We start from the raw sequence: 17,635 nt of genomic DNA on the forward strand, positions 1-17,635 counted from the left end.
ATTCAATGACTGGGCAGGCCGTTCCATGAAAGATAACACTCCAGATGATTGTTTGCTCTCTAAATAATGCTTGTATGGCGTCTTGTTGTTGGTTTCAATGAGCCACAGTCCAGACAGAATTGCATTGTGTTGAAGTATGGAATAATTGCCATAATGATTCCTTTCAACTGGAATAAGTCTCTAACCCTCCCTGAGCCAATAAACCCCCAAACCATCTTACTATTTTAGATGTGGAGGTGAGAGCTCAGTGGTTTAGGCATTGGATTCTGACTCGGAAGGCCACGAGTTCAAACCCTGTTGAGCAAACTGTTGAGCAAAACCACTGACCAGTAGGAAGTCACTCTAAATAAGGGAGCCATACATTTATTATTCATCAAATCATCTGTTATCTCATTAATTATGTCTGTGATTTTCTATGCTGATGTCATCTTGTTCGCCAATCTAAAATAAGACCAGGTGTCTCGGTGTTACTAAGTGCTTCTTTGGCCTCTATGTTGTGAATAGAGTGTGACACAAACATCTGGGTTCCAAGAAACTCCAATCTTCAAAACACACTACTCCTGTAATATTTTTATTGCTGTATGGATATGTCAGATGATACGGTCGGATAGTAGCTCCAATGAACCGCAGTCCAGTCGGAATTGCAAAGCGTTGAAGTATGGACGTTTAAAGCTGTTCTCATGTTAAGTGAGGATTTTTTAAATAAATATAAAGTGGAACATCTGTACTTATTAATATTTGTTTGGTCAATGTAAATTGTCATACCATTAAATGGAACAAAAATAACATGCATGTGTCTTTCCAAAACTAATAATGCATGAAATCTTTTGAATGGCACAGTCATAAATTAATAAAAAAAATTGATCAAATCAAACAAATAAATAAATAATTAGGACATAACCTTGCTGCAAAACAAACAAAGAAACAACCCATAGTAGTAGTTTAATAGTAATTTCTATTTTATTCTGTTGTTGGTTGCTGACAAATGTTTTCAATAAAGAAATAACTATAATGTCTATATAACATAAAAATGCTTATATATTAACTCCCAGGGATGCCCAGGCGCAAAGGTGCTCATTTATAGGTGATTTACTACCACCTACTGGTAATAAGCAATAATACACTTTAACATGTATCAAATAATTTATGCCATGTGAAACCACAAGGTAAGAATCAGCTAAACGCATGCGCAGTAGGATTTACAGGTTTCGTTTTCGGAGTCGAGGAGCAAAGCGTTTCATTCTTACTAAACACAGCGCATAATTATACCGGTAAGTAGTAACATTTTTCTTTTTTTCCTTTTTCTTTCTTTGGTCTGGTGTGTTTTAACATCCTGTTACACATTGAGGTGGAGAGAGGTCTCAATTATGCACAAGTGCATGTTTAATCCAGATGTGTTTTAAGATGTGATATAATCTAGGAAATGACTTAATGATGCAGTTTATATTTTTGTATGATCTATTTAATATATATATTACACATATTACACATTATATATTATATATATATATATATATATATATATATATAATATACACACACACACACACACACACACACACACACACACACACACACACACACACACAGTATATACAGTATCTCACAAGAGTACATCCCACACATTTCAGCAACTGTTTTATTATATGTTTTTAGGAACAATACCATAGAAATGAAACATGATATATTTTAGAGTATTGCATATATTTCGGAGTATCAATGAGCAGCTTGTATAGCAGTTCAGATTTACTGTCCTCTGAAAAATAACTCAACATACACACATTATTGTCTAAATAACTGCCAACAAAAGTGAGTACACCCTAAGTGATAACAGCTGTACGATGTGTACCCCCGACTTTGCAACTTTGTGGTAACAGAAGGGGGAAGAACCACATATTATACAACAATTACAACAATCTATCAATTTAAAAAAGAGAAAAAGGGAAAAACATTTGGGTCAAGACTAGCTTGAGTGTGATCCTCATTTCAGCATGGTGTTCCACCATATTCTCTTTTTTTCTTCTTGGAGAAATAATACCTAAAACACAACCCTTACAACCAAGTAAGTTTATTTAAAGCAAAAGAAAAGACCTGTGGAAATGTTGAAGCAGAACTGATCGAGCATGGATTTAAAATGTATCGTGTTTTTTCTCATGGTCAAGTCAAGAAGCTTTTATTGTCATTTCAACCATATATAGCTGATGCAGTACACAGGGAAATGAAACAAGGTTCCTCCAGAACCCTGGTACTACATACAACAACAATCACAGAAAACAGAAAACACAGGGATAAGGACTAGTAAGTGTCCTCACCACATAAAGTGCATCATGTGCAACCTGGTGCAAACAGTGCAAAGACAACACAAGACAGTGCAAAACAAATACACAAAACACAGAATACAAAATGATGCATGGATCATGAGAATATTTTGACAACTCCAAGAATATTACTATGAATCTGTCAGCAACATTCACTTTCTCCCAATCTGGTCTGTTAGCTGGTCAGATCTAAAAACTTCTTCATTTCTCAGCCCTGGTTAAATTATGCTTAGTCAGAAGCTGTTAAATAATTTTCTATAACTAAAAGCCTCAGAAGTGTGATTCTGTACCACAGGCCCCACCCAAGCTTTTCCACATCTGTGCAAACCAGCAGAGACTCTGCAAACCGCAATGTCTAATTCATATTAGTCAGAAGCGGTTGATTCATTTCCTATAGCTGAGAGCCTCAAACGTATGATTCTGTACCTCAGTTTCCACCCACGCTTCTCCACATCTATGCAAAACAGCAAAAGCTCTGCAGACTGCATTGAGTTCGAGTGCGAAAATCAGTTTTATATACATTTTATGCTAAGGCCTGTGTATGTTTGTCTTTATGCAGGCAGGGCATGTTGCTGTTTCTGAATTAAAACTGTTTCAGATGCTAAATATACAAGTATGGTTATAAGCTCACTCATGCACATTATTTTGCAGGTGCAGAAACGGACAAGATGCCAAGGCACAATAAAAAAGGTTTGAATATTTTTTCTTTACCCGTATCAAATATTTTATGTAGTCGAGATCACTTGCATGTTATTTTTTCTATGTAACTAGTTATTGTACAGTAACGGTATGAAGATCTACTTTGACCAAACAAATATATACATGTACATTATATCTTTTGTAAAAAAACCCTTACGATTATCGGCAGCTTTACACACTCTCAGCATCCGGACAGTCCGTTTATACAAACATTCAGCTGAAATACTTTTGAAAAACTTGCTTAAGGTGTTCTAGCTGGAGATTTCTTTCTGACCTTGTGATCCAGTTCATCCCAAAATAGTTCAATAGGATTAATGTGCAGTGACTGGGCAGGCTGTTCCATGATAAATAACACTCCAGTCAACTGTTTGCTCCCTGAATAACACTTATAGAGTGCATTTTACATGCGCTTCAGATCATTGACTTGTTGTATGGTGAATTAGTTTAAAATTAGCTACAGTCCAGACGGAGTTGCATGATGTTGAAGTGTGCAACGGTGGCCAGTTTGGGTTCAGTATTCTTTTTACTCTTCCAGTCTTGTGTTCTCTGTCTTACATAAGTTCTTCTGTTACAGCCATAAATGTCACATTTAGACAGATATTTTGTGTGTTTCTGCCCTTTATTTTTGCTCCATATACTGTAAACATAAGGGACATGCATGTGTCTCATAAAACATAAAAGACTGGTACAGAATACTGATGTATATTTTTAGTGATTTTTAAAAATTTATTTATTTTAACTTTTTTCATTTATGTGGTCCCAGCCTGTATGCCTTCCAGAAACAATATGAGGATTAACAAAGGTCAGTGTTTGTTTAAAAAGCACAAATAATAATAATAATAATAACAAAACATACACACACATATACATATATACATATATATATATATATATATATATATATATATATATATATATATATATATATATATATATATATATATATAAATACAGCGGGGAAAATAAGTATTTGCATCAACATTTATATCAGTAAGGGAATTTCTAAGTGGGCTAATGACACAAAATTTACACCAGCCATCAAGCCAAATATTACATTTATACAAAGAAATCAGAACATTTAAGTATACAAGTTGAGTCATAATAAATAAAGTGAAATGACACAGGGAATAAGTATTTAACACGAAGATAACAAGGTGCAAAATGGCATAGAAAGCCAGGAGATCACCTGAAATCTGTCAGTATTGAGAGAGAAACCCTGCCCCCTATCAGTACTAATTGATATCAGCTGCTTTAGTCCTAATTGATGGCTTCTAAAGGCTTCTCATTACCCAGGAGGCACAGAGGAAAGACTTCATGATGGGTAAAAGCAAAGAACTCTCTCAAGATCGTCGTAATCTTATCGTTGAAAAGCATTTTGATGGGAATGGTTATAGGTGCATTTCCAGGATGCTGAATGAATATATATATATATATATATATATATATATATATATATATATATATATATATATATATATGTGTGTGTGTGTGTGTGTGTGTATAATATATATATATATATATAATCATTTTTTATTTTTTTACTTCAAACATGAAAGGAATTGTTCTTGTTTCATGAACAACCTTCACCTTCCCTAACAGCTTTGTCTTCCCTAATTGTATAATCAAGAGCAATTATATTACTGTGCAGGAATTCTTTAATTCTCCAAATGTATTTTCTTGGTTTAAGAAGGTCTTATTAAGCAAAAGGCAAATGAATCTAAAATGGCAGTAAGAATTCACATAAAACGTTTTGAATGAAACAAATGACACAGTGGGGTATTTATACATATATGATTTACACAAGGTAGTGGATACAGCTGTGAATGAGACAACACACCAAAGGAGGACCAGTGAAAGGACAGGGATTAGAGATTTTACATGAATGAACACATTTGTGACATTGTAAGCAAGGATAAAATAAGTAAATCCTTTCATGCCATCATGATCCTATTTTTTCCAGAGATATTCTTTTTATTTCCTTTTTATCATCTGAATTTTATATTTTCTCAATCTTTCTGTCCAAGGATTTAGAGGGAACATGCATCACACAAGAACGCACCATAATCCAGGTCAAAAGAATCTTTTATTTTAATTCCTATTCTTTTGAATAGCACATCGAATTAGGTGCAAAAGTGTTTGGACAGCAACACAATTTTTAAGTTTGGAGTGTAGAATGTATTTTCATTGTCAATATCTTTTATGTTTCCCAAAGTAAATAGAAGAAGCTTTCCTCACACAACAAGATCCCATCATAGTTCAGGTCAGGAAACTTTTTTTAATAGAGTTAAGGAACACAGTTAATTTGTATTTATATTAGCATGTTTTAACACTTTAAACGTCCATCACATCAAAAGGACAAATCCCAATCCGGGTCAGATTTTTATTCATTTTCATAGATTTTCATAAATCTAATTTGGCATTTTTGCTTAATATAAAAAACATACCAACTAATTTTATTTACTTAGAATTAAGTGTAATCAAATACACACTATGACAGTACCTAACATTGTGTCACTTTTTTTTATTTATAGGAAACTTGAATCACGCAACAAGAACCCATCCGAAATCAGGTAAGAGGACTTTTTAATTATTTTCCTTTTTTAATAAATCTGAGTACATTACATTTATTTCTCATTTATATTTGCAGTCTTTAACACTTTTGCTCAAGGTTTTAGAGGAAACATCATTCATAAAAAGAGGACAAATCCTAATCCAGGTCAGATTTTCATTCCTTTTTTAATGTAAAATGTATATTTTAAGCATTGATTTTACTGTATAATACTGTCTCTAAACATTATTGGTAAACAGCAGGTAAGTACAGATTATTGTAAAACATATCCAGATGTATTTGATGTTAGATGATTTAATACATGCTGTTGTCTCTGCCTTCAATATAAGTCTGAGGAGCAAGGTCGTAAATTGCTCTGGATAAGGGCGTGTACCAACTGCAGTAACCGTGTTGTCTTAGCTGAGTGGTGAAGATGTTGGGCTTCTGATCAGAATGTAATGAGTTCGAACCCCAGCACCTCCGTGCATCGCTCACTTCGATTTTCATACATCGTCTCCATAAATCTGAGAAAAATATATACAGTATTTAAATTGCTGACTATATAATAAATCTCATAATTTAATCCTTTATAATAGAAAATAGGTTTATAATAGAAAAAACTTATGGGTGGTATTTTAGTTTAAAGAATTTTAAAAGTAATTTTAGTTTTAGCTTTAAAACACATACTCTGAATGAAGTTTAATAATTTTTGATACACACAATATCTAACACTGTCATTATTATTCATTTATAGAAATCTCGAATCACTCAACAAGAACCCATCCTACATCTGGTCAGAGAACTTTTAATAACTTTTCTTTTTTTAATTAGTACAATACATGTATTTTTTTATAAATGTACAGTATGCATGCTCTTTAACATTTTTGTTCAAGCTGTTAAAGGAAACATCCGTCATAAAAAGAAGACAAACTTTAATAAAGGTGAGATTTTTATTGCTTTTCCCCCATGAAAAAACATAATTTAAACTGTGATTATTTAGAATAATACAGTCTCTCTAAACATTCTTGGTAAACATTAGAGCCTCAGTTTATGGCAGTTTTTTCTAAGGCTTTTTTACTGATAACAAGGTTGTGGGAGGCATTTTGTGTTGTGTAACTTTTTTTTAAAGTAACAACCATCTTAGTCCATTTTCAACAGTCCAACATCTTCAGAATGTAGAGCATCCAATTATAAAATATGATTATTAATCATTATTATTATAATTTCTATGGTTAGATATACTGGGAAAAGGATGGCTAAATTTTTTTTATAAAACTTGAATATATGTAATGTGTGTCAATTTTTTTGTCTAAGGACTTAGAACAAGCTCACATCACACAACCTGAGCTCATACTAATCCAGATGAGAACACTTTCAAATTGTTTTTCTTATAAATCTGAGCACATTAAATTATTTATTTATTTATATTATCATCACTGTTGCTTAAGGTGCCAAAGGAACCGTCCATCACAAAAAGAAGACAAATTCTAATTCAGGTCAGATTTTTATTCTGTTTTTTCATCAGTCTGAGAACAATTTAGATTTTAAATGATGATTATATTTTACAGTCTCTCTGAACATTTTTGGCAAATGCAGTCAAGGTTGTGAAGGTCATCATTTTATAGCTGTTTTGTTTCATTCTGAACTAAGGTTATGAGAGGCATTTTGTTTCATTTTGTTTTATTCCTTTATTTATACATTCTTACTTAAAAATTTACTTAATTTTAGTAAAAAATAATTTACAGATGTAATTGAAATTAGAATTTAATTTAATTTCTGAAAAAATAAAAACAGTCTATGAAGAAGAAAGATAAAGTGCGGACAATTGTATCCACAATTAATAAAATAATGCCTTTTGCAAGAAATATTGACAAAAGGGTGGATATGGTGATGGGAAAAATGCACACCACAGATAAATCCAAATTAGAAATGTGTGCACCACTGTGAACATGTTTCTTACACAAAACATTTAAAAAAGAGAATACAGTTGATTGTTGAACTTGGTGTAAAATCATGATTTCAGAATGTTACTTTAAAATACACAACTTTTATAATTATTCATGTTAATACCTAGTCGTTAATATTGGTGTGCCTTTCATGTTTGTGTTCTTTATGAATGCAGGTCACAGGCAGATAAATAAACAAATAATTAATAGAACAGTTTTTAATAAAAACTAAATCAAATTAATTTTCTTTAATGAATTAATTTAGAACTTTGAACTTTGGCAAATAAAACACTTGAATTTCTCAGGTAATGTGGGGAAAAGGCAACAGACAAAGACACAAGCAGGCCGAAGAAGAAATCCTGATGCAGGTATTTTACAATAAAAGTGTACGAAACTGACAGATTTGTAGATCTGATATAGTATAGAACAGAACAGAAGTGTATAGATAAATTATAGATCTATAAATTCCTGTAGGCAACAATATCACATATCTAAAAGGAAGATCTGATATGGCAATATTCATATTAAGTTAAAACTGAGAATTTCCAATGGTTCTAGGTGAAGGTTTTAAAGAACACAATAATCTGTAACCTTCATACTGTCATGGAGAAATATCTGAGGAGGCCTTTTCTATTAACTAAACACACACACATGGATTGAACTTTGGAAAACAATAATGACTTATGTTAATACCAAGTAGTTAATATTGGTGTGCCTTTCATGTTTGTGTTCTTTATTCATGTAGGTCACAGGCAGATGGCAAACAAAAAGAAAATTATTATTCAAACAGGAAAAAGTCTGAAACCAGGAGACAGGAAATCCATGTCAGGTCAGATTATTTCCTTTTTCTAAAACATGATATTAAAAATACAGTCCAATAGATAATGTAGTGTTTTATCTACACACAGAAAATTGCTTATATATACTTATATACTTATATATTTCAATTAATATGTAATTAAAAAGTTATTTAAATCTCCTCACCTCATCATATAAAAAAAAATCTCTCATATCTGGTGTAATGTCAGATTTAGAAGTTACTGTGTAAGTGTTTATTATAAAAGGAAAACCCTATTTGTTTGGCCTCATTAAAACCTACCTAGTAAGGTCACACGTTCAAATCACAGCTCTACCAAGCTGCCACTGCTGGGCCCTTGAGCAAGGCCCTTAACCCTAAACTGTTGTAAGTCACTCTAAGTAAGGGCATCCCTTAAATGCCATGTATTTATAAATTGCCATAAAGCTGATACTACTGTACTCCCTGGACTTCTGTTATAGAAAATAATCAACACCTTCTGCCTAATTAAATGACCATTTCAAAAAGTTCACCCACCCACTTGCTTCTGTTGCTAAACTGTTTCCACTATTATGTCGCATTATTTATTTTCAGGTCATTCATCATCTATACCAACCTCCATTGTTACCTTTGTAACAATGTTTCCATTGTAGACCTTGTAACAATATGTTATATAAGGTCTGCAAGATGTGACATATTGTAACATCCATCATTTCCAGAGCTGATCAACATGTTACCTGTTCTGTGCTGTTAAATCTAACAATAAGGCTAACATCTGTATTTTTGTGATAATGTTTGTTATGCAGTGCTGGAGAAGCTAAAACAGAAACTGAAAGCTAATCGAGAGCTGACTGTTCGTCCCATAGTCCAAAAGACGGGTCAGTTTCCATCTAATCATGTGATGCTTCTAAGTTTACTAAAATGATCTATATCTATAATAGGTACTATTGTGTGTGTGTGTGTGTGTGTATATATATATATATATATATATATATATATATATATATATATATATATATATATATATATATAATGTGTGTATATATATATATATACTGAATATATACATATATATATATTATATACACAGTGAGGAAAATAAGTATTTGAACACCCTGCTATTCTGCAAGTTCTCCCACTTAGAAATCATGGAGAGGTCTGAAATTGTCATCGTAGGTGCATGTCCACCGTGAGAGACATAATCTAAAAAAAAAAATCCAGAAATCACAATGTATGATTTTTAAACTATTTATTTGTATGATACAGCTGCAAATAAGTATTTGAACACCTGAGAAAGTCAATGTTAATATTTGGTACAGTAGCCTTTGTTTGCAATTACAGAGGTCAAACGTTTCCTGTAGTTTTTCACCAGGTTTGCACACACTGCAGGAGGGATTTTGGCCCACTCCTCCACACAGATCTTCTCTAGATCAGTCAGGTTTCTGGCCTGTCGCTGAGAAACACGGAGTTTGAGCTCCCTCCAAAGATTCTCTATTGGGTTTAGGTCTGGAGACTGGCTAGGCCACGCCAGAACCTTGATATGCTTCTTACAGAGCCACTCCTTGGTTATCCTGGCTGTGTGCTTCGGGTCATTGTCATGTTGGAAGACCCAGCCTCGACCCATCTTCAATGCTCTAACTGAGGGAAGGAGGTTGTTCCCCAAAATCTCCCAATACATGGCCCCGGTCATCCTCTCCTTAATACAGTGCAGTCGCCCTGTCCCATGTGCAGAAAAACACCCCCAAAGCATGATGCTACCACCCCCATGTTTCACAGTAGGGATGGTGTTCTTGGGATGGTACTCATCATTCTTCTTCCTCCAAACACGTTTAGTGGAATTATGACCCAAAAGTTATATTTTGGTCTCATCTGACCACATGACTTTCTCCCATCATCCAAATGGTCATTGGCAAACTTAAGACGTGCCTGGACATGTGCTGGTTTAAGCAGGGGAACCTTCCGTGCCATGCATGATTTCAAACCATGACGTCTTAGTGTATTACCAACAGTAACCTTGGAAACGGTAGTCCCAGCTCTTTTCAGGTCATTGACCAGCTCCTCCCGGGTAGTTCTGGGCTGATTTCTCACCTTCCTTAGGATTATTGAGACCCCACGAGGTGAGATGATGCATGGAGCCCCAGTCCGAGGGAGACTGACAGTCATGTTTAGCTTCTTCCATTTTCTAATGATTGCTCCAACAGTGGACCTTTTTTCACCAAGCTGCTTGGCAATTCCCCGTAGCCATTTCCAGCCTTGTGGAGGTGTACAATTTTGTCTCTAGTGTCTTTGGACAGCTCTTTGGTCTTGGCCATGTTAGTAGTTGGACTCTTACTGATTGTATGGGGTGGACAGGTGTCTTTATGTAGCTAACAACCTCAAACAGGTGCATCTAATTTAGGATAATAAATGTAGTGGAGGTGGACATTTTAAAGGCAGACTAACAGGTCTTTGAGGGTCAGAATTCTAGCTGATAGACAGGTGTTCACATACTTATTTGCAGCTGTATCATACAAATAAATAGTTTAAAAATCATATATTGTGATTTCTGGATTTCTTTTTTTAGATTATGTCTCTCACAGTGGACATGCACCTACGATGACAATTTCAGACCCCTCCAATGATTTCTAAGTGGGAGAACTTGCAAAATAGCAGGGTGTTCAAATACTTATTTTCCATACTATATATATATATATATATATATATATATATATATATATATATATATATATATATATAGAGCTACAACACAAAGCTACATAAAGTGCATCGAGTGCAATCTAGTGCGAACAGTACAGACAGACAGTGCAGACAGACAACACAACACAACACAAGACAAAACACATAACCCAAGATAGCACAGACAGTAACCCTACTGTATACTCTGATTATACTGTACTGTGCAAAGAGAATTGTAAAAACTATAACTGGGATTAAATATAAACAAACACAATGCAGTGCAAAAAAACAGCAGCAGAAGCAGTCAAGAGATGCAAAAACAGCATGTGAACAGTGTAATGTGGTCAAGTATAAATAATAATAAATAAATGATGGTGGAATGGGTATGGGTAAAAGTATTGGGACACCTGACAGTTTCAGCAATACTGTGAGCACAAAATTAAAGGCACGTAATTGTAATAGGACGTATTTGGACGTGGTAGCATTTAATATTTTCGGATTTGATCTAGGAGACCCAAACCTGTTCCAGCATGACAATGCCCCTATGCACAAAGCCAGCTCCATGAACATATGCTTTACATGGTTTGGAGTGAAAGATCTTGAGATGTTTAGAGAGTTATAAGTCAAGGTTTTTGGGAGGGGATTTAACTGTTTATTTTCTTTACTCAGTGTTGGAGTTGCTGAAACAAAAGCTGAAATCTAACCGAACGCTGACAGTTCGTCCCAAAGCTCAAAGCATAATTTCACCCACTGTGACTGTACAACCTGTTTCAGGTAGGTTTTTTATTATTCATACACAGTATACAACCCCAGTTCGAAAAAAAGGTAATGTAAATAAAAAGAGAATACGATGATTTGCAAATCTCTAATAGTGTTAAATCATGAAGATCCAATAGATGGAGCCATTTTGCAAGTCAGAGGAGTAATGGAGACCAATAATATCTAAAGGAGTGTTTTATCTACACCTGTGGTCTTACTGTTACACCAGGCATTATTAAAAATTAAGTCTACTAGACTATAGTGTGATATACAATTAAACAGTATACAATTTAAATCCATACATGGCACGTGCTTCTTACAAACTCTGCATTACTTATACATGACAGCTTGTGATAGAATCATCCAGAGTATTAATAACAACCATTAATGATTCAGTTGCTTTAAGTTTCAGGAACTACAATCCATAATCCTACAAATACAAGAGCATATTCCTACCAGCCACAATATCGAGCCCATCATGACCAAGGAAACATGAAACCACATTACAGCCAACAAGTTTCCAGAATCTCTGCAGTCTCTGGTAAATATTCTACAATATTCAGGAATGTTTCCGAATAATATCATTATATTAATTAATAGCTGAATCTTTCCCATGACCATTACTATGTGTTCTGATATAATTAAGAAAGAAAGAAAGAAAGAAAGAAAGAAAGAAAGAAAGAAAGAAAGAAAGATGTACATATGTACAAATGGAAAGAAAGAAAGAAAGAAAGAAAGAAAGAAAGAAAGAAAGAAAGAAAGAAAGAAAGAAAGAAAGAAAGAAAGAAAGAAAGAAAGAACAGGTAAATACAGTACGTACAAACGGTTTTAAAAGAAAAGGAGAAGAAAGAAAGAAAAAGAAAGAAAGAAAGATGTACATATGTACAAAAGAAAGAAAGTAAGAAAGAAAGAAAGAAAAAGAAAGAAAGAAAGAAAGAAAGAAAAACAAGGAAAGAAAGAAAGAAAAAGAAAAAAGAAAGAAAATAAGAAAATAAAAACAGAACATACATAAATACAATGATAATTAAGTGAAAATGAAAGAAAGTAAAAAGAAAGACAGACAGAAAGAAAGAAAGAAAGAAAGACAGACAGACAGACAGACAGACAGACAGACAGACAGACAGAAAGAAAGATGTACATATGTACAAATGTAAAGAAAAGAAAGAAAAAGAAAGAAAAAGAAAAACAAGGAAAGAAACAAAGAAAAAAGAAAAATAGAAAGAAAGAAAGAAAATAAGAAAATAAAAACAGAACATACATAAATACAACGATATAATTAAGAAAGAAAGAAAAGAAAGAAAGAAAGAAAAGAAAGAAAGAAAGAAAGAAAGAAAGAAAGAAAGAAAGAAAGAAAGAAAGAAAGAAAGAAAGAGACAGACAAAGTGTTATGACATATATACATTTCATTAACACTGGAAGACCAAAAGTATGTGGACAACGAATCATCGCATCTATATGTGATTCTTCCCCAAACTGTTGGATCGAGGGCTGAAAGTGTATTAAATACTTTTGTTCTTATCACGTTTGCATCATGACGATGCTCCTGTGCTCAAATCCAGCTCCAATATGATAAGGTTGGAGTGAAAGACCTTGAGTGGAAACCTACCCAGAGAAGATCATTTATAACCATTTGCTTTTATACAAGTGTTAAATTTCTCTGTCCACTTCAGCAGCAAAAACCAATGTATACAACTATAGCTAGTCAAAGAGAACATAACTAAAAATAAGATCAAATTCCCCCGCCAAATTGGTCCATGTATTGTTCAGGACAATATTATTGCTGTTTATTTCATTAAATTAGCTTTCTGTATGTGTATTCTTCATAATCTTTCATTTTCCTCTTTATTTTTCTTATTTATAGCTCAGGGCCACAGAACAGACTCTTCTGGAGTTTATCATGAGAACATTGCAGGTGGGTGTAGTAAATATTCACCTTATACATTAAACATAGCACAGAAATGAACTTGTGTTCAAGCGTTCTTATGTTTTTCAACCCGTTTAGAAATCACAGATGAAAACCTTCTGTTTCTGAAGACTCAGCGACCAGAGTTAATCGATAAGATAAAAAATGTAGTCGGGATATTAGATCACCTCGAGCTGTCCAGGGAAAAAGAAGCGATCGTCCGAGCAGAGACAACGGACCAGGCCAGGATGAGGAAACTTCTGGACTTTACAACCAGTACACATGCTGCAAAGCGTCTGCTTCAGGTTTTGTGGAAGCAAGCAGGTGATGTCATGGAGGATCTTGAAGACTACACTGAAGCTGATGATGAAGATGAGGTTGTGAATGAGGCATGGAACGATGCAGGGATGATGAGGTTGAGGATGAGGTTGAGGATGATGTTGAGGATGAGGTTGAGGCATGAAATTATGCAGGGGATAATATTGAGGAGGTTCTTGAGGATAACATGGGGCAATGATTGTGCAAATATTAAAAAACTAAAAGAAAAGAAAATTAGCATAAAATTTTAACACCAAAAGTGATTTAAAACTGAACAATTTGGCTTTTTTAGATTTATATGATGTATAAATTCAATCAATTCTCCATGCTTTTTAATATTGTTACTTATAATTGTTACTTGTGATTGACATTTTGTTTAATATATAAATAAACATTTTCTGTAATCAATTACCAAATGTTTTTCATGATATATTACAAATTTTTAGTCATTTCTAACTGACCAACAGGTTCCCAACCCTGCTACTGAAGAACTCTGTGTGCACCACAGTTCCCCTTAAGGAACTTGAGCTGCGTCGAAACGCTATGAGATGCAGCGTCTCGTTCCCTCAGGGAACTAGGGTTACGGTCGTAACCTAGAGACGTTAGTGAATGTGTTGAACTCACCAGGTTCCTCACTAGGTGGCGGTGGCATCTTAGAAATCATAGCTATGTGTATTCATCATTCGGAAGTTAATGTAGACAGACAATTTCAGTTTTTTGAGATAGCATTGAATTACACACATGAGCTACTAGTAATGCTTTAGAAGTGCAAAGAAGGTGTCAGAAATGTAATCATGCACTTGTCACAAAATACCAACTTTCTTTTTCACTTCTAATAACATAAAAACTAAAAGAACGGCTGGCACTAATTTAATAATGAAACAAACAGAAAACAAAGTTATTAGGTAATTCAAAACAAGTGTATTATAATATTACTCATATATTATATCGATTCATCACACACAATGATATATTTCAAGTGTTTCATTTGATTTAATTTAATGTTAATGATTTTGGTTCACATTTAACAAAAACCCACTAATTCACGATCTCCAAAAATTACAATACTTCATAACACACACACACTTGAAGTCAAATCCATCCAGAGGCATCTGAATGAATCAGGCAGGTCTGAAAATTTGAAAAGGACAGGAACATAGGTACCACAGGAGCATGTACAGACATATATATATATATATATATATATATATATATATATATATATATATATATATATAATTATTATTTTTTTTTTCTTTACTGTTTTAGTTATGGTTTGTGCCTTTCACAGTAAAAAATCCAGCATCACTGCAGCTTGAGGTAATGGTTGTCCTGATTTGTTGCACCAAAAATTTACTTAATTGTATATATACATATATATACAAAGTTCCTATAAATACATGGCACAGCGGTGTTGTTTACTATAAATAAAACACAAATGGGAGTTCACAATTACTGACACATGCAAGAAATGCACTAGTAGTCAAGGCAAGAGGGATTTAAAGTAACAGTTAATACTCAGGGTAAATTAATTAAAAAAACATAACAGCCTGCTTTAATCAGACACATGTTTATTCAGCCGTAATGGACATCTGTTCTCACAGCACTTCAAATCTAAAAACAGCTTGTAGCTATATGTCTGACTGAGCATTCTGGATTTCTGAATAGTATATACAGTATTCATTTGGTGGGTTGGGGAAAAACATAAAATTTCTTTTTTCTGCATTTTTTATTAACGCAGTTTATTTTTATTAGCATTTGTGATTATTAACAGTTCACAGTTTTAAAACAAATCTCAAATAAAATGTCTGCTTGGTTAAATAATATATAAAATAATATTGAATAATATTTGATAAAAAATAATATAGAATCAATCAAATACACTTTTTATTATATTGATTAAGTTAGCAATTAAATTGGCACAAATTACCCATTTGGGTATGTAAGTGTGTGTGAGTGTTATATATAGCATATGTATATATATATATATATATATATATATATATATATATATATATATATATATATATATATATATATATAAGAAACATATAGGAAGATGTTTCACTAGATTTTGGAGTGTGCTTGTAGAGGTTTTTGTATCTTCAGCCTCAAAGGTGTTAGTAAAGTCAGGTACTGATGTAGGTGGGGAGAGGAGGCATTCCACTTCTTCCTAAAGGTGTTTCAGATCTCTACAAGAAGCCACTCAAGATGTTCCATTTGAAGTACTGTATATTTCTGTGTATCATGTTTTATGGTCAAGGCTAGTTAAAACGTTCATTTCAGAAATCCGTGCAGTAGAGAATTGAAGTGACAATCACTGAATGTTAAAGGTAGAAAGAGGTGAAGAAACCAATAATAGGATTTAAAAAATATTTTCAGATGAACAGATGATAAGCTGTTATGGAAAGACAAAATCGAGGTGTGTTGATTTGTTGTAGGGCTTTGTGCCATTCCATTATAGATGTGTTTGCTTGTGTGTGTCTGTGTGTGTGTGTGTGTGTGTGTGTGTGTGTGTGTGTGTGTGTGACTCCTGGCTATAGCTCATTTCCTTGTTCTATCTTTACCTGATTGAAGTGGCCTCTCTGCAGGTTATTTTTCTGATGTGTGAACACAAAGTGACACGCTAACAGGCACTTCTCTCTCTCTCTCTCTCTCTCTCTTTCTTTCTCTCTCTCTCTCTCTCTCTCTCTCTCTCTCTCTCTCTCTCAGCAGACAGTGTTGCTGGTAAACAGAGCAAGAGCCATTTTGTCTCGCTCAAGTGACTGATGAGTAACAGCCCTGTCTGAGTTCCCTTTGCCTCTGGTAGCTTGGAATGTTTTATACAATTTAAAGCAGAGATAAAGAAAACATGCAAGTAGATGTACAATTCAACACTCCCTGCTGAGATAATGGAGCACAAGAAGTCGGAGAACATGGAGAGAAATTGGGGTCGTTAAGAGGAAAATCTACCGACTGTTGGCAATGGTTAAGACACTTTTAAGACCAAATGTGAACAAAGCTCTGGTTCTTCTCTGTTCTTTCTCACAGTTTTTTGTGGTATTCGTGTGAGAGAAGAAGTGAGAAAATGAGGTGACAGGTGAAGGACAGGTTTTGTTTTGATGTTTGAGGCATTTGTTTATTACCTGCTCGAATGGCCGAACATCAACTTACCGACGTTCTTCATCACACACCAACATTCTTTAACGAATGCCAACATTTTCCATTGAGTACAAACTAAATCCATTAAAATAAATATTCCATTATACACCAGAATTTGAAATTAAATACTTCTATTCTCTACCAACCTCAACACTCCCCAAAAATGTTGTTCATTTTACGCCAACATTCTCCAATTAATTTTAAAATTCACAACCATGTACTTCAGTTAAAGTAGAGATACAGTAAGGTCAAATATGACTCCAGTAAAAGTAAAAGTGTCCCTTTGAACTTTACTTGAGTAAGAGTACAAAAGTATTTGCCTTCAACTGTACTTAAGTATCCAAAGTACTATGATTTATTATGGCTTTAATGTTCCTATTATCATTTTTATCACCAGAATCTTTACTTAATCAATTTAGTTTATGTGAAAAGACTCTCAGCACACTGATCAATTAATAAAATAATATTAATGAGTTAAACACTGTTTGATATCTATTCAAATTTTTATGAGCCAAAAACCTACTTTTCAAC

The 17,635-nt window shown here is 33.7% G+C and overlaps 1 protein-coding gene across 1 annotated transcript; it reads left to right on the forward strand.

Annotated features, from left to right (window-relative positions):
* Nucleotides 1–1,211: 1,211 nt before the first annotated feature.
* LOC124380293 lies at nt 1,212–14,368 on the forward strand. Its single transcript, XM_046841148.1, has 17 exons — nt 1,212–1,271; nt 2,970–3,008; nt 3,781–3,819; nt 5,042–5,086; nt 5,230–5,277; nt 5,549–5,587; nt 5,665–5,733; nt 6,320–6,358; nt 6,459–6,506; nt 7,014–7,061; nt 7,817–7,879; nt 8,257–8,340; nt 9,114–9,185; nt 11,653–11,757; nt 12,149–12,283; nt 13,604–13,654; nt 13,745–14,368. The coding sequence occupies exons 2-17, from the start codon at nt 2,987–2,989 to the stop codon at nt 14,212–14,214; spliced, it is 1,377 nt and encodes a 458-aa protein (XP_046697104.1). The 5' UTR covers nt 1,212–1,271; nt 2,970–2,986; the 3' UTR covers nt 14,215–14,368.
* The last annotated feature ends 3,267 nt before the right edge of the window (nt 14,369–17,635 follow it).

Source organism: Silurus meridionalis, chromosome 3, assembly GCF_014805685.1.
Source record: "Silurus meridionalis isolate SWU-2019-XX chromosome 3, ASM1480568v1, whole genome shotgun sequence".
In the NCBI taxonomy this organism is placed as follows: domain Eukaryota; kingdom Metazoa; phylum Chordata; class Actinopteri; order Siluriformes; family Siluridae; genus Silurus; species Silurus meridionalis.